The sequence below is a fragment of the Akebia trifoliata genome, chromosome 1 (genome assembly GCF_017979445.1).
Source record: "Akebia trifoliata isolate Shusen 1 chromosome 1, ASM1797944v1, whole genome shotgun sequence".
Lineage (NCBI taxonomy): Eukaryota > Viridiplantae > Streptophyta > Magnoliopsida > Ranunculales > Lardizabalaceae > Akebia > Akebia trifoliata.
In genome coordinates this window covers 36,184,060-36,208,521 of record NC_141375.1, presented here as the reverse complement: position 1 = coordinate 36,208,521, position 24,462 = coordinate 36,184,060, and the positions used below count along the sequence as shown (strand labels likewise).

The 24,462-nt window shown below is 33.6% G+C and overlaps 1 protein-coding gene across 3 annotated transcripts; it reads right to left on the bottom strand.

The window, feature by feature from the left end:
• Window positions 1-10,269: 10,269 nt before the first annotated feature.
• LOC147412217 (mechanosensitive ion channel protein 10-like) lies at window positions 10,270-16,479 on the bottom strand. 3 transcript variants are annotated; one of them, XM_086457734.1, is made up of 7 exons: window positions 16,216-16,479; window positions 14,468-15,982; window positions 14,263-14,386; window positions 13,187-13,480; window positions 12,904-13,106; window positions 11,182-11,499; window positions 10,270-10,568 (listed from the first exon to the last, which is right to left on the bottom strand). In XM_086457734.1, exons 2-6 carry the CDS (start codon window positions 15,967-15,969, stop codon window positions 11,226-11,228), a joined length of 2,397 nt encoding a protein of 798 aa, XP_086313860.1. In that variant the 5' UTR covers window positions 15,970-15,982; window positions 16,216-16,479; the 3' UTR covers window positions 10,270-10,568; window positions 11,182-11,225. The 3 variants fall into 3 exon arrangements, with proteins under 3 accessions (XP_086313860.1, XP_086313856.1, XP_086313866.1); XM_086457730.1 differs by lacking the exon at window positions 16,216-16,479 and having other exon boundaries at window positions 14,468-16,209; XM_086457740.1 differs by lacking the exon at window positions 16,216-16,479 and having other exon boundaries at window positions 11,191-11,499; window positions 14,468-16,209.
• Window positions 16,480-24,462: the final 7,983 nt, after the last annotated feature.

Sequence of the window (24,462 nt, the reverse complement as noted above, 5' to 3'; positions counted from 1 at the left end):
ATTATAGTTCGAAAATTTACATAGTTGGAACCAGAATAGTTTAATAGGATTTGAGCAAATTTGATCTCATCCCTTGGAGTTTTAATATAATCTGAGTTACTCCAACAATTTTCAAATGTCATGCTCCTTGATCATTGTCTTATGTGAGAGACCCACGGTAGAACAACCCTCAATTTTTCTCCTTCATCTATATGCTCTTCAAGGCTTTGAGGTTTTTGCCTTGTAGTGTTTGAAGTAAATAAAATATTTAAATTGAAAATGACTAATTTTTAAATTGAAAATTAAAGGTTGAAGATGACATTAGATGATTTTGAGAATAAAAATCAAAGGTTTTTAGGTATAGATTAAACATTTTTTTTTTAGGGGGTGGGGTTATAAAGTCAAATCCCATTTATTTAATGACTCAAATATTATTGGATATCCAATAATTTAATTGGATTTGAGTTCAGACGTTGATTTATAATATTTGATTTGATGGAGAGGGGGGGGGGGGGGGGTTGTTTTATAAAATCATCAAATCCCATTTACTTAATGCCTCAAATATTATTGGATATCCAATAATTTAATTGGATTTGAGTTCAAACGTTGATTTATAATATTTGATTTGATGGGGGGGCGGTGGTTTATAAAGTCATCAAATCCCATTTACTTAATGACTCAAACATTATTGGATATCCAATAATTTAATTGGATTTGAGTTCAGACATTGATTTATAATATTTGATTTGATTTCAAATATTAAAAATATTTTTTGGATTCTAATATTAGTGTACTCGATACAATTAATATTCGTAGACAGCCCTAATATAGCAGAGAGCTATGGAGTATGGTGAAGAAATCAGCTAGTGTATCATGTGGATCAGTAATTTAATGGGGGATATGTAAAAATAGTAATAATCCATAAACGGTGTGGTGGGTTAGGAAAATCATAATCAGGATAGTGGATCCAAAGATGTGTGTAGTAGGTCTCTTTTGTCGTAAAGTAGTCTGTCTTAATTATTATTTTATCGGAATGATTCGACCATTGAATAGAGTATGAACAGCCTGAATCAACATGCTTTTTAATTTTGTAAAGTAGTCTTACTTAATTATTATTTTATCGGAATGATTCCACCATTGAATAGAGTATGAACAGCCTGAATCAACATGCTTTTTAATTTTGTAAAGTAGTCTTACTTAATTATTATTTTATCGGAATGATTCCACCATTGAATAGAGTATGAACAGCCTGAATCAACATGCTTTTTAATTTTATTCCACTCCACAATTCTTCCTCTATTGGGTTGGAGAAATGGAGATAGAAATTGTGTGATTTGTCAGTAATATGTGTTCTAGTGGTCAGTGGGGCTCTTGAAAGAATGAATGATTGCATTTTGATGTAAACTGAGAATTCTTGATTGGACACTTGTAAAACTCACGAGTGGAATTGAGATGGAACTTCAACTTTACCAAATTGTCGGCGCACAAACCCATTTTCTTAAAGAATCGTGATCAATGACTCCTCTGATGTGACATGTTCTATAATGGTAGTTACGTACTCATCAGAATACACAACTCATTATTTATTTATTTATTAAGATGTGCAGTTAAGTATCGTGAGAGTACAATTCTCATACATATCATGTCTGGGAGTGGATTGAGTATTTTTTCTTAAATAGGTGCGATAATCTGACGCGATTGACGTGGCAGTGCATAAAATATAATTCGTTTTCTTTCTTGTGATTCTGTGCATGTGCCACGTCAATTCGTCAACAACTGAAACAATTTATCATAAATCTTTCTTAAAAATTTAAACTCAAATAACTTTTAAATGCAAGATGATGTTCTTATCTTCTAAAATATGGGTTTTAATAGATTCACAAGATCAAATCATATTCAATTCAAAGGATCAATCTTTAGTGTGACATGTGTTAACATGATAATATTGATTCTAATATTAATAAAAGTTACTAAATGATATATTATTTCTCCCCACCATCCACTTACACAAATGCTTACACCGTCCTAAATAAAAAACATATGTGAATGTTAATAGAGTAACGAAATTGATGTGTTGCGTTTAAGAAATTCAAGTAACATAACACAAAAAACAAATTTAACCTTAATTAAAATTAAATAATGTAATAAAACTAAATAAGATAATCTAAATTTATTTTTATCATAAGAGATTTGAGGTTGATTTAGTGAATGGAGCACTCTAAATTAAAATAAAAACTTCAATCTAAATTTAACCTTAGGTTTTGAGGTTGATTACAAAAGAGGAGTAGGTCGTCTTAAGAGTTACCAAAGACAATGTATCCCTATAATCAAGATTGACAAAATAATAAATTTAAAATCATTATCACCTTCATTATTTAATATCTTAAGAGTATATATTTATTGTGGAGATCATTTTTGTCACGCAACACAATAAGGACACATGCCACTAAGAAATGAAGGGGGCCCACTAAAAAATTATGAGCCAACGTCTTAAATCACATCAGTGAATAGGGAAGCATCGAGTTCTACTTCTTGAACCAAACACATTATAATAAGAAGAGAAGTAGAAATCCGTCTGCCTACCATATGGAGTACGAAATACGATTTCAACAGAACACTAGAGATGTGGTCATCACTGCCACAGACAAGTTAGAGGACTAATGCTCCTACCGAGGTATGAGAAATGAGCCTTTAGATTATCACAGACTAAGATGAGAGTTGAAGGTGCATAATTCAATACCTTAGCAGGGCCTACGATGACAAGGAAGGAATTAAATCACCTAAGTCAAACTTAAGTTCGGTACAAACCGAGATTACCAAAAATAGAGTATGGCTAAGACATTGGGTTGATAGGTGTAGGACAATAAGTCGTGTTAGTTTAAAGGAAAACAACCAGTTCGATCAAACCTCAGCTCAGACTCAAAGTCAGTAACCTAATAAGATAGGTTTTTAAGGAGATAACAGCTCTCCCATACACTAAGGTGTTGTTTGTTAAACTGAAAAAAAATAAGTGTTGAATAGCATTAAGCGCTGAAATTTATAAGCGATGAATTTAAGTATTGAAAAATTATTTGTTTAGATGCTGAATCATATTTGTTATACATTGCTGAAGCTGGTAAATTATCTTTAATACCCTTACAATCATATTATACATTGTTTGCATATTTCAAATGCTTATTTCTTATCAAACACAATAAAATATATTATTTCTTATAAAATTAAAATACAATTCATTTTTAAATAATAAATAATACTCAAATCTTCAATTTATAAATAATAACTTCTATTTATAAAAACCTACAAATTTCAAATTAAAAATAATAATGTCATACAAGTCACCAAAATTTAAAATCAACATTAAATAACTTAATTTTGGATGAATAATTTTTTATGGAAATGAAGGATATGTAATTAAAAACACCCTATGAATTAATAAGGGCAACCCACACCATAGCCAATTTTTTTTTTGTTTTATATATGTTAAAGTTTTTAGAATGAGCAAATTTTTTGTAAGGATAGTCTATATGGTCTATAGATCATCCTCACCAAAAATCAATCCATTTTGAAATTTCTAAGTCGTCAAAAATAGTTTTCAGAAAAAAAAAAAAAAAAAAGGGGGGGGGGGGGGGACAATTTATAGTTCTTGAACTTGTTTTGATAGGGTTATAAGTTTAAGGATGTGCTGATTTTTGGTGAGGATGATCTCCTCATTGTAGAGATCATCTTCATCAAAAATTTACTTATTCCAAAACTTTTAACCCATATAAGACAAAATAATTTAGCCATGGTGTGGGTTTACTAATTTGTGGGGTGCTTATATATTAATGAAGAGATCATCCTCACCAAAAATCAACTCTTTCCAAAACTTTTAACCCATATAAGACAAAATAATTTAGCCATGATGTGGGTTTATTAATTTGTGGGGTGCTTATATACTCATCCATGGGATATAAGAGGTAATATCCTTTTAAGAATTAGGGCATACTTGTCCATGCTTAAAAAAACGAATGGCCTACTTGTCCGTGTTGAAAAAAATGAAGTGTTTGTCGCTTCAACACTTTTTTTCAACATCAAAATAGTACTGAATTTTTTTCACTTATTTTCAACAATAAGCGTTGAAAATATAGAGTAAATAAACGCACTATTTTGACAAAAAGTATAAGCGTTGAAAAATAACGCAAACAAACACTACCTAAATCTCCTCACTTGTGCCAATTATGGATGATCTCCTCATTGTAGAGATCATCTTCATCAAAAATTTACTTATTCCAAAACTTTTAACCCATATAAGACAAAATAATTTAGCCATGGTGTGGGTTTACTAATTTGTGGGGTGCTTATATATTAATGAAGAGATCATCCTCACCAAAAATCAACTCTTTCCAAAACTTTTAACCCATATAAGACAAAATAATTTAGCCATGATGTGGGTTTATTAATTTGTGGGGTGCTTATATACTCATCCATGGGATATAAGAGGTAATATCCTTTTAAGAATTAGGGCATACTTGTCCATGCTTAAAAAAACGAATGGCCTACTTGTCCGTGTTGAAAAAAATGAAGTGTTTGTCGCTTCAACACTTTTTTTCAACATCAAAATAGTACTGAATTTTTTTCACTTATTTTCAACAATAAGCGTTGAAAATATAGAGTAAATAAACGCACTATTTTGACAAAAAGTGTTGAATTTAAGTTTTTTCAACAATAAGCGTTGAAAAATAACGCAAACAAACACTACCTAAATCTCCTCACTTGTGCCAATTATCGCAAAACTCATCATGGTGTCTAAATGCGACATACCCTGACTCACCTGCTCAAAATATGAAGTTATCCTTACGAGAAAAACGTAGTCCGAACTCCCAAACTTATTTAAATTTGATTCATATCTGAGAGATCGCATAAGGATCTAATTTTGAGCTCATATTTGATCCCTAACTCATACTTGATTTAAACCTAAGATTGTATTTTACCTTAGCTAGCTCATTTATGATATGATCTTTAGTTCGTATCTGACCTAGTCCTTAACGCATAGACAATCTCGGGGCAAGTATTTGAGTTCGAGCATCCTTTCATATGGATAAATACAAAATCAGATCTTATCAAATTGATAGGACATCACGTGTCAGAGATCTTTATTTTTTTTACTTTGCATTGATGACCTGTAACATTTATACATCATATCCAAGTCTTTTTTGACAAGTAATGGATCTATTTTTTAAAGCACTCAAGTGCATCTCAACTATTCAACTCATCATATATCTAAACAAGTAATGCGGTGACATCTATTTCCAAGGCTTGCCTCTAAGTATACCCTTTAAAGATCTCAAAGGAAGTTGGTTGATTGATTGGTTTACTAAATTCTAAGTTCTAATCTCTAGATCTTTGAGCACTATTTATCTTTTTCGTCATTCATCTTTTTTCTATCTAAGTATTAATTTGACTATCAGAGCATCTTTGACAAACACCACATCGAGACCTCAATTGTTCTACCGTTCAAAGTTGAAGAAGATTTCGAGAGAAGCCTCTTAATCAAGAGCTTCACAATCATCAGCATCAAGGTTCATCTTGAAGAAAGGAACATTAAAAAAGCTCTCCACATTTATATTATTAATTTGTATGAAAAAGTTTCAAATTTTTAATCCAACGAGATTTGAGAGATCTAAAGAGATTAGAAACTTTTATATGAAATTATCATAAAAAATGATTTGCAATTTATAATGTGATATTAGGCTAGGACCAACCCTTATTGTGTGGTCACTCTACCTTGATAACTACTAATTCCACCATCATGTTAAATATATTTCCAAAAAGAAAATGTGACACAGTACGAATTCATGCAATTTCATTATTCTTAATCTTATGTTTTTTTTTTTCTGTTTAATCATCGGGATAATTTAAAAAATGAAATTCAATCCAAAAGTGAGTAATTAAATTTTTTGATCTTTATATCTACAATATCCATGGAATTAGGAATTAAAAGATCACGTACAAAATTGGATAAACTGTGAGATTATATAAGATCAACGTGGCCGAGTTAGCTAAAAAATGCATTTAGTCAATTAAAAAGCTTGACCGAGTTTTTTTTTTTATTAATATTTTTGTAAAAAAATATATATAAACATTTTTAAAAATTATTTTTGAAGTATTCATACATATGATATGATTTCATTTGAGTTCGATTTGCAAGTTTTTGAGTTGATTTGATGAACATTCAGCCGAGTTTTAAAATTCTAATTTAAATTTTTTAATAAATCTAATATATGTTGATGATCAATGTTAAGCGGCATATCATTATCACTAGTTTTAAAACGTAGAGGTAACTCAAATATTCACCAAAACGTGGAGGTAGAACCTCTCAAACATCCCCATCTCTTTAAATTTCTAAAGTTGTTGGAGCTTTTTCTTGCTAGTACCATACATATTCTATGATCCTATCATTTTAGATGAGACTTTTTGGTATGTATAATATAGAAAAGAGAGATTTATCAGGCGGACCTATCTGTTGCAAATTTATTACAATTACTCGGACAAATTTTAGTAAGATTTCAAATCTTACTAAAAGTTGTTGGGCCCATGTAGATAAGCAAATTAGCAATCCAACAACACAGACTGGTAGATTTCAAGGGAAAAAAAAACATATTCAAAATAAAAAGAATTCAATAAAAAAACCTTTGTGCTTGATTGTAGGTGTTGAAAAAGGATGGTTACAAACCTCCCAAATTTAAAATTACAATTTTACAATGAAGATCATTTATTTATTTATTTTTCCTTTTTTTTAGTTTCTTTGAATTTTTTTTCTTTATAATCATGTGGCATCAGATCATGATTTTGGATGCCACAAATTGAAGTTGTTAGAACCCTTGAAGATATCTTAAAGTAACAAATTAACTACATAAATTTGAATTTTATGACGTGGATCCCCACCCTAGGGTTTGTCAAGTAACAAATTTGATAAAGTGAGATTTGGTTGGTAGCAAACTTCTTAAAGTAAGATTCCCTTGGAGTTGCCAAGACTCTAAAGGAGATTTTGTAATAAAGATGCAACAATTGTGGGCCGAGAATTTTTCACTCTATGCTTATGTCATCAGTGTCACATGTCCAGCGGCTATTGTGATGTGTGGGCAGAAAAAAAAAAATCACTTAGTGGGAATGTTGGTTATTGATGAAGCCCAATTGAATTCAGAAAAATTCATGCCGAAACTCTTGATTGATACCAAGTTGTCAAAGTTCTCAATTGCTATTGCTAACAACGAGAAATGCAACTCCAAATTCTTATAGGAATTGAAACCAAGTATCTTAGATTGAAAATTTCCATAGTTGGAACCAGAATAGTTTAATAGGATTTGAGCAAATTTGATCACATCCCTTGGAATTTTAGTATAATCTGAGATACTCCATCAATTTTCAAATGTCATGCTCCTTGATCATTGTCTTCTGTGAGAGACCCCATAGAATGACCCCATGGAAGCCTCCCTCCCTCCCTCCCTCCCTCCCAAACACACCACCACCTAAGAACAACCCCTGATTTTTCTCCGTCGTCTTTATGCTCTTCAAGGATTTGAGATTTTTGCCTTATAGTGTTTGAAGTAAATAACATATTTAGGTTGAAGATGACTAGTTTTTAAATTGAAAATTAAAGGTTGAAAATGACATTAGATGATTTTGAGAATAAATTATAGATTAAATATGATTATTATTTATTTTTATTCTTTTTTGGGAGGGGGGAGGAGTTTATGAAGTCAAATCCCATTTACTTAATGACTAGAATATTAAATAGATATCCGATAATTTAATTGGATTTGAGTTCGGACGTTGATTTATAATATCAAATTCAAATTCAAATATCAAAAATATTTTTCGGAATCGAATATTACTGTTTTGGATACAATTGATATCCGTTGACAGCCCTAGTATAGCGGAGAGCTATGTGGTATGGTGAAGACATCAGCTAGTGTATCATGTGGTAGCGGATCGAAAGGTACGGTGTAGGTCTTCTGTCGTAAAGTAGACTTACTTTATTATTATAATTATTTTGTCGAAATGATTTCATCATTGAATAGAGAGTATGCAGAGCCCTAATCAACATGCTTTTTTAAGTTTTACTCTCTCGACAACTCAACTCTTCCTCCATTGGGTTGGAGATAGAAATTGTGTGACTTGTCAGTAATATGTGTGGTAGTGGTTAGTAGGGCCCTTGGAAGAATCACTAATTTCATCTTTGATGTAGTGTAATTAGCATAAGTGCATCTAACTGAGAATTCTTGATTGGATACTTGTAAAAATTCACGAGTGGAATATGAGATGGAACATCAACTTTAACAAGTTGTCGGCGCACAAACCCATTTTAATCTATGACTCCTCTGATGTGACATGTTTTATAATCGTAGTTATGTACTCAACAGAATACACAACTGTAGTGAAGTATTCTAACGATTACGATTCTCATACACATCATGTCGGAGAGTCGATTGAGTATGCCACTTGGGGGGAGTCAAGTTATCATTATTCTTTCTTATCAAAAGAATCAATTTATCATTAATCTTTCTTAAAAATTTAAACTCAAATAACTTTTAAATGCAAGATTATGTTCTTATCTTTTAAAATATGGGTTTTATAAGATTCACAAAAACAAATCATATTCAATTCAAAGGATCAATCTTTAATGTGAGATGTGTAAATTGGCATTTTGTAAGTGCTGTCTCCCCCACCATCCACTTACACAACTGCTTACACCGTACTAAATAACACATATGTGACTGTTAATAGAGTAACGAAATTGATGTGTAGTGTTTAGGAAATTCATGTAACATAACAAAAAAAAAAATTAACCTAAATTAAAATTAAATAAGATAGTCTAAATTTATCTTTGTCTTAAGAGATTTGAGGTTGATTTAGTGAAAGTAGCAAACTTCTTAAAGTAAGGTTCCCTAAATCTCTTTATAATAAAGATGCTAAAATTGGATCTGTTGAGTAAATCTCTTTATAATAAAGTTGCTAAAATTGGGTCGGCCGAGTAAATCTCTTTAAAGAAAATACACCTTTGCAGGCATTCCCCCTTTTTTTTACATTCTCCTTAACTGGATCAAAGTGGCGGCCCCATCTCACTGATTCTCTCTAAAAAAAAAAATAAAGATAAATAAATAAAATGTGATTTCTGTTGGTGTGTGTTTTTGAAGAATTGTTTTGTTGCTGTTGTGATAAGAGTTAGAAAAAGAATGAAAGGAGAGTAGGATAATAGAGAGAGATGCAGAAATTTGAGATTTCAGCTGGCCATGCCATCTTCCTCTTTGTCCAAGGGAGGAGCCAGTACGGAGACATTGGGGGCAATTGCCCCGACTCAATTTTTTTGGGCATTTTAGATATCCTTAAATTTATGCTTAAATTTGAGAAAATCCTGCATTTTGAACTATTGAGATGCCCCGTTTGACCCTATTGCTCCCAATCCCTCATCTCCCTCCCATTTTGCACCTCACTAATAGAAAATCCTGACTCTGCCCTTGTCTTTCTCTAATTAGCTACACTCCACCAGTCATGGAGGAAAATTGAAGAAATGGGTTCTCTCTCACACAAAAAAAACAAAAAAAAAATTATTATTATTGTGGAGGATATTTCTCGAGCAAGTGACAAGTGACAATCTCAAGGAATTGTTGCCAAAGAACCGAACTAAATGATAATTTAACCGATCACCCGACCTTCCATTAAGTCAGTCTGCCAGGTTTCGAAGGCATGGAGCTCGAAACAAATCCCGCAAAATAGATAATATGTAACTACCTTCACAAAAATCAAGGCAAATCCCTAAAAGAGCATAACCATTCAAACGAGAATCATGGAGAAAATCCAGAAAAATCTAAGGGCAAAAATCCTATAAAATACAAGGATGCTTCACGCCACAAAGGTACACAATTCCCTCTCTGAAAATAGTCTACACTAATTGTGCTAGACTGACTTGGGCATTGGAGTGATTTTATTGCAGGCCCTCCCATGAGCATAGAAAAAAGAGAATATTTATATCAGTGGGGATCACGAAGTAGAGCAATTTTTGCATCTAAAATTATCATGTTTATGCAAGGCCATGTACCGTTAAATTTTAGCTTTAATAAGAAATAACCCATACTTTTAGTAGTCTGATACTTGGAGCTCAGCCTTATACAATAAAAAGACATTGCGTCAACAATATTATTTGGAAATTTTCAGGATCTCAAGCAATCAAACAGAATAAAAGGAACCAACCAAAAATTGACATCACAAGTTGATTAACCATTTTTTATAAAGAAAAAAATTTGAATAATGAACTGCAAAATAGGCCCAAATATTATAAATCACAGGGAAATAATACAGTCATCGCCAAGTACAAACTTAAAACAAAGCAAATGCACCCTTCAAAATAAGGACCTAATATAGCTCTTCCATCGCTACAAAAATCTATGTAGAACAAGCATGGCATTTTTGTACTTCTTTCTTTAATACATTCCAGCTTGGTATAATTTTTCCTTACTACGACCAGAATCACCTCCTGATTTGTCGAATTTCCTTCATATATAAATTAAAGTAGTCTTCGCAGTCTTCATATCCATCAGCTCTCAACAAACCTGCCATTCACAATGTACATAAAATTTGAAGCCATCTTAGTGATTCATTTATAAACAAGGGGGAATTTACTTCATTTTGAGGCCAAATTTAGTTCCACACCATGGATCCTCAATCCACTTCATTTAATGCTGTGTGATTCAATCAATAACTTTTTGTTCCTTGTGTCAACATAGTTCAATAATTACAGGTTGCAGGACCAAAAATCTGCAATATCATGTAGCACCCTAACTTTCTTGATAAATAGTGATAAAGAAGGATTATCCTTACATAAGTATTAAAAGGCTTCTAGTTGTAAAATGTCAAACCGCAGACCCTTCTAAACATGCCTTGAGAAATGCATGTTTTACATCAATACACATTTTCAATTCATCAGTAAACTCTCAAGTGCTTCGCATATTTCCCACAAGCAACCATCCAAAAGACACTACAGTTGTTAAATCAATCATTTCCATATGATAATGTTTGCCCATTAGTTTTTGAGGTTAGAAAAGTTAATCTTTAATTAGCTTTTTTGGTGTATTTATCGGGCTAATGTTAGGGATTTGAACCTCCAGGTGCATCAGATAAGTTAAATTCATCAAAATGAAATTAACATAAGAAGAAAGGACGCACTTGCAGTACATTATGTGAATTTCTTAAGCCATGGAGAGGGATCATCAACGTCCAACAGTTGTCGGTGCTGTTGCTGCTGAGCCAATATAACTCAGGTGAACTTCTTGAGGAAGGAGATGATATTTAATAGAAAGCTCTTCAAATATTTTCTTCAACTCAAAAACTAGGTCAGATCTGCGACTCGTTTTCTCTCCCATGTTCTGATAGTTCATGGTGTGAGTAACAAAGAGAGCCATCTTCATCTTGTTCACATTCTCGATCTCCTTCACCACAACATTGTGGTTAGGACGCCAATGTTGAGGCTTGCTCTCTATGTACCTGAAGCCCCAACAAAATTTAACCATCCATTAAACAGTAGAATAGATAGAAGTAATACAAAGAAAATTCTACAATGAGCCCTAAAAAAGATAATTAACTGAGATTCCACAGTTTCCATTAGTAAGAAAGATAACACCAATGTCATACTAAGCTGAACCTAAGTTGCATACATAAGTATCTATTTATTAATAACCATGCATCTGCCCAATGAAATCATACTCTAAGAAAAGAAACAAGATAGGTAACAAAAACAAGGAAAAATTAACTTATGAATGTAGAATCCTCAATCCAATCCGGGATGCTGCCTGCACCAAAAGAGACGTCACCATTCCAAGCTAAAATTGTTTCAATTACTATTTGGATGAATCAGATGGATCATTTACAACTTGGATGAATCAGACGTGAACCGGAGAGGTCATTAGGAATTAAGAGGAGAGAGCACTCACTCTTTACAGGACCCACCTAATTTTGTTGCGAAATCTCTCTGAGAGAAGTGGAAGTATAGTTTCTTTTAAAGATCAGGTCTATCCCTCCTCCATTATTCTAGTTATCAAATTAGGTAGGACACTCGACCGTAAGGAGAATTCCCAGGCTCAAATTGACTCGGACAGGGTCAGTGGAAAAAGATAGAGATGTGACTTTTCACACAAACTGAATTAAGCCAATATAAGCTATGACTTAAGACTTTATAACCTTCAGCATGCACACACACTGGCACATTTGGGGCAAGGAAGATAGAACAAGATATCATCCAAGATTTTATCGTGGATGCTGGTTGTAAAAGCTCATTGATGCCAGCAGCTTTGGTATGGCTAGCAAGAAATTTATCTATTATGGGCACCAACCAAATAAGAAAGTCTGGAATATCTGAATCTAGCAGTGGAGTAATTATCATATGATGTGCTCTGCCAGATAGATAGGAAGTTGTCTAATAAGCAATGTTTGTGGGGGGTGCAAGCCCATATGCTTACAACTAATGCAATCCAAATTTAATGCCACTCCCAAGCAACTATGGACCATACACTTAGGAGGAAGCTCAACAGATTAAATTAAAAGGGAACATTTGTGGAAAAGAGAACGACGAGACGAAGAATAAACAGTGCATACATGTTCAAGCCCAAAACCATCAACTCTATATTCATAATTTGATAGCAATTTTTTTATTATAATGAACTGTGGAAAATAAACAGTGTCGTAAATTCAATACAATTACACAAGCTAACTGTTCGCATGATTCTCTAGTTCATGGTGCATGCTTTTAAGCTTAAGCAATCAATAGTTTGAGAGAAGAGAAGAATTAAGCACAAACACAATATCATGGACTTAACTTATACATTTAGTTACCCATGCTATACAGTGACATGATAGAAACTGAGAAATAGAAAGCTAGAGTTGACATCATACGTCTTTATTCTAGCTTTTAGAGCTCCAACGCTTTCCATTGAAGTTGAAACATCAACAGAGAACTCAACAGAATCACCCATGTCTGGGCTTCTGTAGAAGTTGCTGATGGGCTTGGTAGTCAACACTGAATTTGGATAGTATATCTTCTCATTGTCAAATCTCAGGAAGACTGTTGTCAAAATGTTCATCTCTTCAACAATCATCTGTTAGGTTATACAGTTTAGTAAACACAGTTGACCTAGTAAGCATTCTATAATAAAGCAAGAGAGGATTATGGAGTTACCTGAACTCCATCGATAACACAACGATCACCAACATCAAATGGATGCATCACAAATACAAATATAATGGATTCAAATATAGTCTTGGCGGTGTTTCCAAACATGAATACAACCAGTAACATCTGAGATGAGATTAAAACGAACACTTGAACCGTTGCAAATCCCATTATTAGCAGCCACACAATTAGGATCACAACAATCACAACCCCGGTTAAGAGTTTGTTCAACTGCTTTACAGCCGTTTTGGTATCATTTAAGGAATGTGCTAGTGATTTACGTTCAAGATAGACCTTCACCTGCATACAAGAACCATGAAATGAGACATGAACCAATTTCTTAACCAAAATGAGTTTTCCCATTCTCATTATGTACTGAAATTGAAAAAGATCGGTTTCTAAATCAGTCTGTACTTTTCCATTGCCCACCAATCAAAAATACATTTCGATTGTGCTGCTATCTCCATACCAAAATAATATTATGTCCCTGCTTGCTATGATAGAAAAATCAGTAAATCGAAGAAAAAGCAAAAAAAAAAAATAATGAATTCTGGCAACTAGTGCTTGGTTGCCACTGTAAAATCACCAAAACATTGCGAGTGCTTGATTGCCCTTCACCAACCATAAAATTTCCATGCACCCATGTTTTGCTTTAAGAAATCCCACAGAACATTGTCAAACGAAAAATACCTCCAAAACGTTTTAAAGTTTCGTGGAGCAAAAAATTTCAGCACTAAACTTTACTCCACAAAGTTTTGTCCTGCAAATTGGGAAGTTGCTAATAATAGATTACCTAGAGAAAAAGGTAAAAGAAATTTCAACCCAAGATTTAATGGTTGGTCCATTCTCATCCTAGGTAAAGTCCATCTTGTTGTCATCAGATATGACTTTTCTCAGGTGTACCACGCACCACCTGAATGTTCAAGCTTGAATCTCTGTCTCAATCAATGACAAGATGAACTTACGAACTAAACATATATAAGTAATCCTCTACAGGATTTAAGAGATCCGAGAGAAAAAAAAAAAACATTAAGAACCATTGAAAACTTTAAAGTTGAAAAACAACAAAACAGATATCTTACCACCCAGTTTTTCAAGGCCTTCTTCTTGATCTTTCCAGTCTCCGCAGCTCCTTCAAACAGTGGGAGCACATTATCAACCTCATCCTTGTTCAAGAATCTCTGGAGGTCCTCCTTGTCAATGTACCTAGCAACAAGAACAGAAGTGAGATAATGAAAGAATGGGTCATCGAAACATCATAAGAAAACTCTCAAAGAATCTCCTCACTTGCTATCAGCTTTGGCAACATTCATAAAAATCTGTTGAGCCGCAGCCTTCGCTTCCCACTCATTAGTAATTTCCTTATCTTTCTGCTCGTATGCCTCATCATCGACTTGGTCGATAGTATTTGAAATCGTGGACAGCCCTGAAGTCATTATCACATTAATTAACCCCTTCATGGTCCAAGCAGACACCTTTTCTTGCTTAATCTTATGAAGCTTGCCCACATCAATCACCTCTTGTTCCTCTCCTCCATTTACTTTCTTAGTACTCCGGAAACTCATCTGCACCGTATTCGTTGTGCGCCCAACCCTCTCAGCTAACTCCATCAATGGTGGACCCGAAAGCGTCTGAAGAACATACTGATGGAAGATTGATTCTTGAATCCTATCAAAGAATGTAGTGACATGGAAAGAAGAAGCTAAGATCTTTACCAAGAGAGTTTTCACCAACCATATAAGTGCCCCAACCAGAAGAGAAGCAAGAGCCCTAGAGACATAATTTAAAATCTTGGTAGCATTTTCGGATCGCTTGTCCCCACGATTGAACAGCAAAACCCATGCAAGAAGAACCAAACCCAACCAAATGAAGATTTGGACGCTCTTCTTCAACCCGTGAACAAAATATAAGACCTTCTTCTTGAACAAGAAGTTTCTTTCTATCAAAAAAACCAAAACTTTCATAAACCACTCGGTAACCAATCGGCCACAGACAATTACCATTACCAACACACACCATTTCCACAACTCCAATCCCCAAATCTTCAAATTTTGAAATTTGTTAACAGTTAAGCTAGCTATTAAAACACTCATTATGCATACCAATGCAGTCCACTCAATCAAAAACATAACTTTAAATCTCTTTTTTTTATGAGATGCTTCCATCGTTGTTGGGACATTCTCGCTCTTATAGATTTCTTCGTCGTCTTCTTCTTCTTCCCCTGGTGACGCCATTAGTGGCGTTTTTGGAGTAATTGGAGCTGTTCTGGTGCCGTCCCTCGGAGTATTAGTTGCAGAAAATTTGTTGTTGGGAGAGGTCCTATAAGGCGAATTCAAAGCTCGGTCTTGTATCGATTGATTGTGATCTTCAACCAAAGGACCAGATGGTTCTACGAATCGTGATTTCGGCTTAGAGAAGGCAGATCTAGCAAGTGAAATTCGGGGAGTTACGGTTTCAGTTGGGATTTTGGGAGGTTTATGGGGACTAGAACTGAACTTGGAAATCTCTGGAGAAGGACAGCTCATGAATGTGGACATTTGAACTTTTGATTTGAGATTATCCAAATCTGAGAATCCCACATTCGAATCCTTGGATTCTCCCTGCTGTGTCAAAGCTTCCGAATCCTTCGAAGAGAAGTTCGAAGTCGAATCTCTGCTGACCTTCTTCTTATTCTTCTCCAAAGCTTCTTCTTCGCCTGAAATCAATAAAACTACTTCACCTCCACCTGTTCCTCTGTTCTCTTTCATTTCTACTTCGCCTTTTGTGAGAGTTTTTCCTTTAGCATCCATCGAAACCCTATATCTTAAAACATCAAAAACCTACTCTTTTTCAGTCTCTCACGCCATAAAAACTCGTGTTTCCACCATTTTCAGCAACAACAACAAAAAATCACAACTTTAGTTAGATTTACGATGATAATAACCAGAGAAACAATCCGATAGCTTTAGATGCAGAACAGATCGATCATCGAACCATTCTGGAGGAAAAAATAGTAAACTACAGAGAAAAGCAGACAGATTAATTTCAAGGGTTACCGTTACTCAAAAAAGAAAGTTTGGTGACGCCATTGTTGACTGTATTTGATCTTTGACGGAGAGAAAATCTCAAATGTCTCGTCACATTCGCTGTGGAAGGTTTTAAACAAAAAAGAAACCAGCAGACACTACGGCCATAGCCGAAAAATACCTTGACTTTACATGCAAACGCCGTTATTTTAGGGGTAATTTTGAACGTAAATTAGGGGTGGTATTGGTATATTATGAGGACCCGTCTATCAAATCCAAGATGCTTCCCAGTTTTCATTTTTAGCCGACTAGTATTACTAACTTATTAAGAATGTCACCTTTACTAAGACTCCTCGGCTCACTTTGTAGCATTTAAAAATATGATCTCATGTGTTAAAGCAGAAGAAGATAAAATTCTATAAACTTTAATACAAATTCGGTAGTCATTAAGAGTTAAATTGAAGAAAATTATTCATTCAATTGATCTCAAACCGTCCTGATAAGACTTTGATGAAGATAGTGATGAAACCTCGGGATCATTTTATGAATTTCACATCAATTTTGATGATTTTAATTCCTCGAGATGCCTGTTAAATCCAAATTTCTTCTCCCACACGGGCTAAACGAGGTGCATGATTCATCATTGAAGGATGAGTCGTGAATGGGTGGAAGAAATGATTTTATTTTTTGATAAAATATAATAATACCTAACTCCATAAAGACGTGAACGTGAAAACGACCTGATTAAAAACATGAAATAAAGCTATAAAAAAGAAAGAGTTGAATTAATAAAGGTATTTGTTTCTTTTTTGTCAACATCTCATTTCATGCTACACACGGTTGGTTTCCTAATTTTTCATTTATCCACATGTGCCAATCACCAATTGGTCCATCACAGAAATCGAAACCATCCAATGGTCTGAAATCCAGGATGATGACTATGAATAATGATAAAGGATGTTAATATTTGAATGATGGACCACGTGGCATTTCAGGGAGAAGGGGGCAACAACATTTTCAAACTCCTCTTCGTTTTTTTTTTTTTTTTCAAATTTAAAATCTGAGATTCCCCCTATGTTGTAAAACTGATGACATGCCCCTGACCTTAGTCTCATTCACTTAAAAAAGAAAATGTCTAAAATAGCCTCAACTTCGAGTTCTACACCAAGGGTGGAGGATTGAAATCCCATTTTCATTTTCACCTCAACACATGCCATGTAAATCACAATCTTAAAAATTAAAGTTTAAAGACTTATAATTTTCTAATTCGAATAGACTCACTTGGTCTTTTCCTAGTGTATCTTGAAGAAAAAAATCTATGATTATGTGACTTTGCCATGTCAAACGTGTACAGATCAAGTAGGTCTTTTCGACTCGGGACACCACCACTCAAGTTTAAAAAATCTCCCTTTCATAATTTCCTTAAATTGTGGTTTACGTGGCATGTTTTGAGGTGTGGGAAGAGGGAGTAGATCCTATGTAACGCTATTTTCTGGTAGTTTTACCAAGAGTTGAAAGCGCACCACATCATCAAGAAAATATATTTGTACTTTTAAATTCAAGAGAACAATGATCGTTAATTTTCAAATATTTGATCAAGTATTAAAAAATGGCTTTTATGAATTTTTTTTAATCTAATCTAAACATTAAAACCAAGAGGATTGAATTGTTATTTTTTACTCAATGAAGTGTTTTATGTCCTTTAAAAGAAGAGCTACAATGAGCCACAGGAAAGTAGTGCTATAAGGGATCCCCTTTGGTGGGAGCTGAGGAGGGTTTCAATCCTCAACCTTAGCCTGGGTGCACACGGATTGAGTAAGAATTTTTGTTAATAAATCATTGTGCTAAGTTGATGAACCAATGGCATGACGATATGTATATTTTTTTTTTTTTTTTTAAAACACTTAAAAATCCGGACTCTAAACCGCTTAGAAATTTTCTCCCTAATTTTTCTCTCCACCAACCAAACACACTTTCTTATTTTTTATTTTCAAAACATATGGTGTCATATCATTGGTTCATCGGCTTAGCATAGGAATTTCCTAACAGAAAATTCGATCGTACTTGAATATATAATAAATAAATCGAGTTTCCTTAAATATAATGTTTTAAAAGAGTTGGGGGTCTACCTATCCCCCTTCTAATCGTCAAAACAAAAAAGATCTCATTAATGTGTTGAGGTTGTACCAAATTGCATTAAATGTAATATTTATTACGATGAACCAAAAGAATAATATTGAAGCGGCCCGAAGCTTGGACCTCACATCGCACACACTGGTATGAAAATGCATGAACCATAAATGCTTTCCTCAAGATATGAGTAAAAAGCATATAAGGTTCCTAGCCACTTTCACGTCAAGATGTGTGATATGACATCCAATCCTGAGGTCACTCCATGGCTTGAATCAAAAAGACTAATTTACCCATTTATCCTCAATTGAAGCTTAGAATATATTTTCTAAGTCGTGTTAGGGTGATATTGGATTTACCGGTTTTTACATGTTTGACGTGGCTGTACGCACATAACTGTAGATGTTGTTTCCTTGCAATACGAGTAAACACATCTACGGTTATGTGCACACCTCCACATCATAAATGTAAATATCGCAGTAAATCCAATGGCACTCCAGCAGTAGTGATATTTTCTGGCCTCTTTTACTATTGTTGAAAACAATTAATAACTTATTAAGGGAAAATTTTGAAGAAAAAAATCCACATTAATTGTGTGCCACTCTCATAATTGTGAACCTATCACGTCAAGGGTGTTGATTGAGTATGTCACATGGGTAAGTCAGATTATCACTATTCATTTTTTTAAATTTTGATTTCTATTATTTTTTCTCATAATAATATTTAATATTATTGATTGTATGTACAGTATGTGCCTGGCCATGCATGTGTGTTGTATGTGCACAATTGACGGGGGAATGGCAATTTGCAAGATGTGCCGTGGGGAAGAGGAGACTACCAACTCTAATCAACTACCATAAGACCTTATGAAATGGATTATGCATTGGACATAATTTTTTTTTTTTTTTGTCATATCCGTCGTTATGTTGCCAATGGAAAATAACATAATAAAATAAAATAAGGACTTATATAATCATTTATCGAGCTCTACTCCAATCATAATAAAATATGGACTTGTATGATTGTTCTTTGCTATTATTTTGTTTGTATTTTTCTTTATTCTTAAATAGTACTAGTTGGACCCGAGTAGGATTAGCTTATCCAAAGATAAATAAAACTAGTCTACTTGCCTCAGCATTTTTGTGTGATGGGCACACTTTGAACAAAAAGAGGAGATCTCTGTGAAGATCCTCAATTCAAATTAAGCCGCTTTCCAAGTATTAGGGTTCACATTGTCTTGTCTCGTCCATGAACGAGACCGAGTCATTTCGGATGAGTTTTTCGTTATGTTTAAGACATCTCATTCAACAATGAGAAAAATGAATATGGGTTTTAAATCTCATCTAATATATTGACTTGTCTGTCCCTCTTGTTGTTGGACAATACCAAGATGACTCAGACAATACGTCTCGGTCTTGGACAAGTTTTGAAACCATGAAAGTAACTCATTAATACAAATTACTACCATAATCTGATATTAGATTGATAACAAATCTGGACTTGAGTCCTAATTATAAAATGGAAGATTGTAAGATTTTTTCATGTTCCAACCTTTTATGTTATAGATTTTTGATTTATTTATACCTTTTTATTTAGATAGAAATAGCACTAATGTTGTTTTATTTAGGGGGAACAACTATGTTAGTTTTTCTATTCTACTAGTGTAAAGTCTTGGGGGAGGGGGGGTGAAATGTGTACTTTTTTTTATTTAGGTGGGAGTGGATTTGTAAGGGGATATATAGGTTTCCTCATTTTGCTGTATTTGTATTTCTTCTCCTATTTACAAGAGGCTCAACCTCCTATCTTTTCTCAATTTTAATGAAAATTAATATTTTTAAAATTTATAATTGAAATTTAGCTATGAACTTGAAAGTATAAGTATGTGTAGTTATGTATCCTGAGAAAAAGAATCTATGGTTTTAGCACATGCCACATCAGTGATCATGTGTCATAGGAGGGCCTAGGAAAATCATTATTGAAGGGGGGGAATCTTTTCAAACTACAAAGTCAGTGAAATTGTTTAGTAGTGTCCACTGATGTACTCCGCATTCAAAAAAACAACGCTCACCCAAAAAAAAATTCAAGCTCCTCTCTAAGGGTGGTTGATATAACTTTTTTTAATGAAGAACATTTCATTTATTTATTTTGAATGGTAGAGATTCTTTCCTTTTTTCAAGATATATTTTATTATTATTGGCAAGGATTTTGGTAAAAATCTTTAACTAGCCCAAAACTCATATCTCGATGATAATCCTCCTCTTAGTCTCTGTAAAAAGTTTCATAACTGAAAGGGGTTTCCGGATCAAGAACCTTTGATGCTTAAGTTAGTAAAAATAAAAAAATTAGAGTCCTGGCTTGCAGAGATTAAGGGGGTCTTTTCTATAACACTCGAGTCCAATTACATCAACCATCTCCTTGAAGTTCAGATGCAAGCAAATCAAACCATCTTTCTTTTTAGTATGTTATCGAACCCTGCCATCCCAACAAGATAGGGCCCTTCCTTATAGTAGGGCAACTAGGAAGGACCAAGGAATGGAGTAATAGATGGATCAGTTTGGCTCAATGGGATCCGGAGAGTGGGAAAGTGGTAGCCATTGCCTATACGAAGCACCAAATGAGATCACTCCCCCTACCCTGCCCATGAAGTAAGTATTCAATCTAGTGCCAAGTGTCGGAATAGATGATTCTATTACTAAATGCCCTCCTCTTCCGGAATCCTTCTTGATTTTAGTATCTTTCCGAATCACGAAATTTTTAATCTTATCATTTATACTTTCATGTTCGTTCCATTAGACTTTCTTGTAATTAACATCCTAATGATCTCGGAATATCTTTAATTATGATTCATAATGATTTTCTTAGTTATCTTTATGTTTTTTTTTAATCATTAAACATATTTTTAATGAGTTCAATAACTCGGTGTTCGTGGGACTTGAACCTAGGTCTCTAGCTAGGTTACCTAATTCACTAGTTAAGTATCGAACCAATTCGTGGTACGATTTGCTGAGCATTCGTGAAAAATAGTGATTTAAGTGAACTCCACTTTACTTTGCTATTTTATATATCCTACTCACTTTGATAATATTTGAGACATCCCCAGTATTTTAAATTGATAACATGCTGCTTTGACCTTAGTATTTAATAATGGACTAATGCAAAATAACAAAAAAACCTCATCTTCAACATATAAATAAATTTAAAAAAAACATATAAATAATGTTTTATTTCCAAAATCTTACCTCATCATTTCAACCTTCAAATGCTGTCAACTCTGTCTACCCCTAAAACTGGGTCCATTCTCAGTGGCAAATCATGAATTGCGAACCTAAATTCGAATTGAATGAACTACAAATTAAATAACATAGGTCTCTAATATATATCTTTACCCAAAGACTTTAACAACTAAGCTAGCCTTGCACATGTTATTTCCATGTTTTTTTTTTATAAAAATCACTCAGCCAAAACTATCCTCAATCGAGTGCTCTCTTTAGTCATGTGTGATTCTAATTGAGTCTTCATTTGCAGTTAATTAGTAGAGAAACACATGACAACCTCAGTTAATCACACTCATAATCCAAGTCAATTCTTAACCTTGATTAAACTTATTCATACAATAGTGAAAACGTGAAAATTTCTTATTGGTCTATGTCACTGGGTGTAATTATGCACTTACTAACGTAGACAATATTATAGACAATGATAAGATGAGTATAATGCTTGCAAAACCATATTTCTATATGTTTATGGGTATCTCTCATTTTTATAAAATTGTGGGTGACATGGGTCATATCATACTCAATAATGGCTCTGTGATGCCATGTTCCAAGGGTATTTCACGTGTATGATAGAAATATATAGTCTTATCTCTCTTTCTCTTTCCTATTTCCTTTTTTTCGAATTGATAGGTTTGATTTGATCTAGAAATGTGATCAAAAGTTTGATACCAGAATGATGAACAGTTCTAAAAAAAAATAAAAACCTATGAGCTATAAATCATGATGATTCTTGGTAAAATGCAATTTCTTTATGTTTGATTGCGTATTTTTATAGGAAAACCATTTCTGCATAAAGATCGATTTTATATTTTTCTAGCATAATGTTATATTATTTACCGACCCTCCTCCCCCTTCTCACAAGAAAACAATTATCACGTAAGAGTAGGTAAATCCTAATATTTTCTCTCATATTACTCCACTCTTAAAATTAAAAACCAATGCTATTTTATCATATTCCTATATAATGCAATCAAATATTTGCAAAAATATTTTCATGAAAATCCATTTCCTTACAATCATTTTCTTATAAATTATTTTCCCAATAAAGCATTTTCTTTGTAATTATATATGGCTTAATGGAATTTTCAGAAAGGGAAATCCACATTATTGGATGTGAGTAGTAAATCCCAAAGTTAGATTTTCTACCTAACAAAATCACTTCCTCATTTATATTTTTTGTTCTATAAATAGTAATACACAAGATACGAAAGATTTACATTGGACCAAATATTTCATTTTTCGAGGTACCGACTTCTTATAAAAGAGTTCATCCTAGCTCCATAACCCATAACTGATCAAACAATTACACAATCCAAAGGCCCCCGCCCTTAGCTTCTCAATCAAAAATAATGGGTTGTTCAAAGTACTCAATAAGGCTCTGTGATGCCATGTTCCAAGGGTAGAAATATATAGTCTATATCTCTCTTTCTCTTTCCTATTTTCTTTTTTTCGAATTGATAGGTTTGATTTGATCTAGAAATGTGATCAAAAGTTTGATACCAGAATGATGAACAGTTCTAAAAAAAAATAAAAACCTATGAGCTATAAATCATGATGATTCTTGGTAAAATGCAATTTCTTTATGTTTGATTGTGTATTTTTATAGGAAAACCATTTCCGTATAAAGATCGATTTTATATTTCTAGCATAATGTTATATTATTTACCGACCCATCCTCCCCCTTCTCACAAGAAAACAATTATCACGTAAGAGTAGGTAAATCCTAATATTTTCTCTCATATTACTCCACTCTTAAAATTAAAAACCAATGCTATTTTATCATATTCCTATATATATGCTATCAAATATTTGCAAAAATATTTTCATGAAAATCCATTTCCTTACAATCATTTTCTTAGAAATTATTTTCCCAATAAAGCATTTTCTTTGTAATTATATATGGCTTAATGGAATTTTCGGAAAGGGAAATCCACATTATTGGATGTGAGTAGTAAATCCCAAAGTTAGATTTTCTACCTAACAAAATCACTTCCTCATTTATATTTTTGTTCTATAAATAGTAATACACAAGATACGAAAGATTTACATTGGACCAAATATTTCATTTTTCGAGGTACCGACTTCTTATAAAAGAGTTCATCCTAGCTCCATAACCCATAACTGATTACTGATCAAACAATTACACAATCCAAAGGCCCCCGCCCTTAGCTTCTCAATCAAAATAATGGGTTGTTCAAAGTATCTCCTTTGTGTGTTCTTCTTGATAGCCATTTCTTCTCTCCTGCAGGCTCATGCAGTATTCGAACGCCTTCCAATTGTTGTTGACCTCCAAGCCCCCTCACCTATTCATCCCCTACCATGGGGTTTGTTAGATTTTTTCTTGCATGTTTTCTATATTGTAATTTTATTTTATTCTTTTTCCTCTCAAAGATATTTGATCTTAATGCATGATTATACAGGATGTAATGGACCATGCAAATGCTGTTTATGCACAATGGTTCGGACAAGGCCATTTTGTGCGATTTGCTGTGAAGATGGGGAGACTACCACCTCTCAACTACCTTAACTCCCTGTGAAATGGGTTATGTACTAGACATGGCTTTGTTGGTGAATCCTTACTTTTAAAGATGGAAATCAAATGAAATAAAATAAAAGGGTTCTTCTCCAAAAAAATATACAGATGATCATTTATCGAGTTCAACCCCTCTTTATTAATATTATTATTATTAATTTCATCATTGGTCCCACTTCGGAAACTATGTAAAGAGTTTGGTTGTGCCCCTGTGAATCATAAATGACCTTAATTATCCATGCCCTAGCTCAGTCCAGACAGGCCCAAGCTTAGTCCGGGTTTGATGAAGTTTAATATACATATTTTCAACTCCTTCCCGTGGAAAGTGGTCAAGAGAAA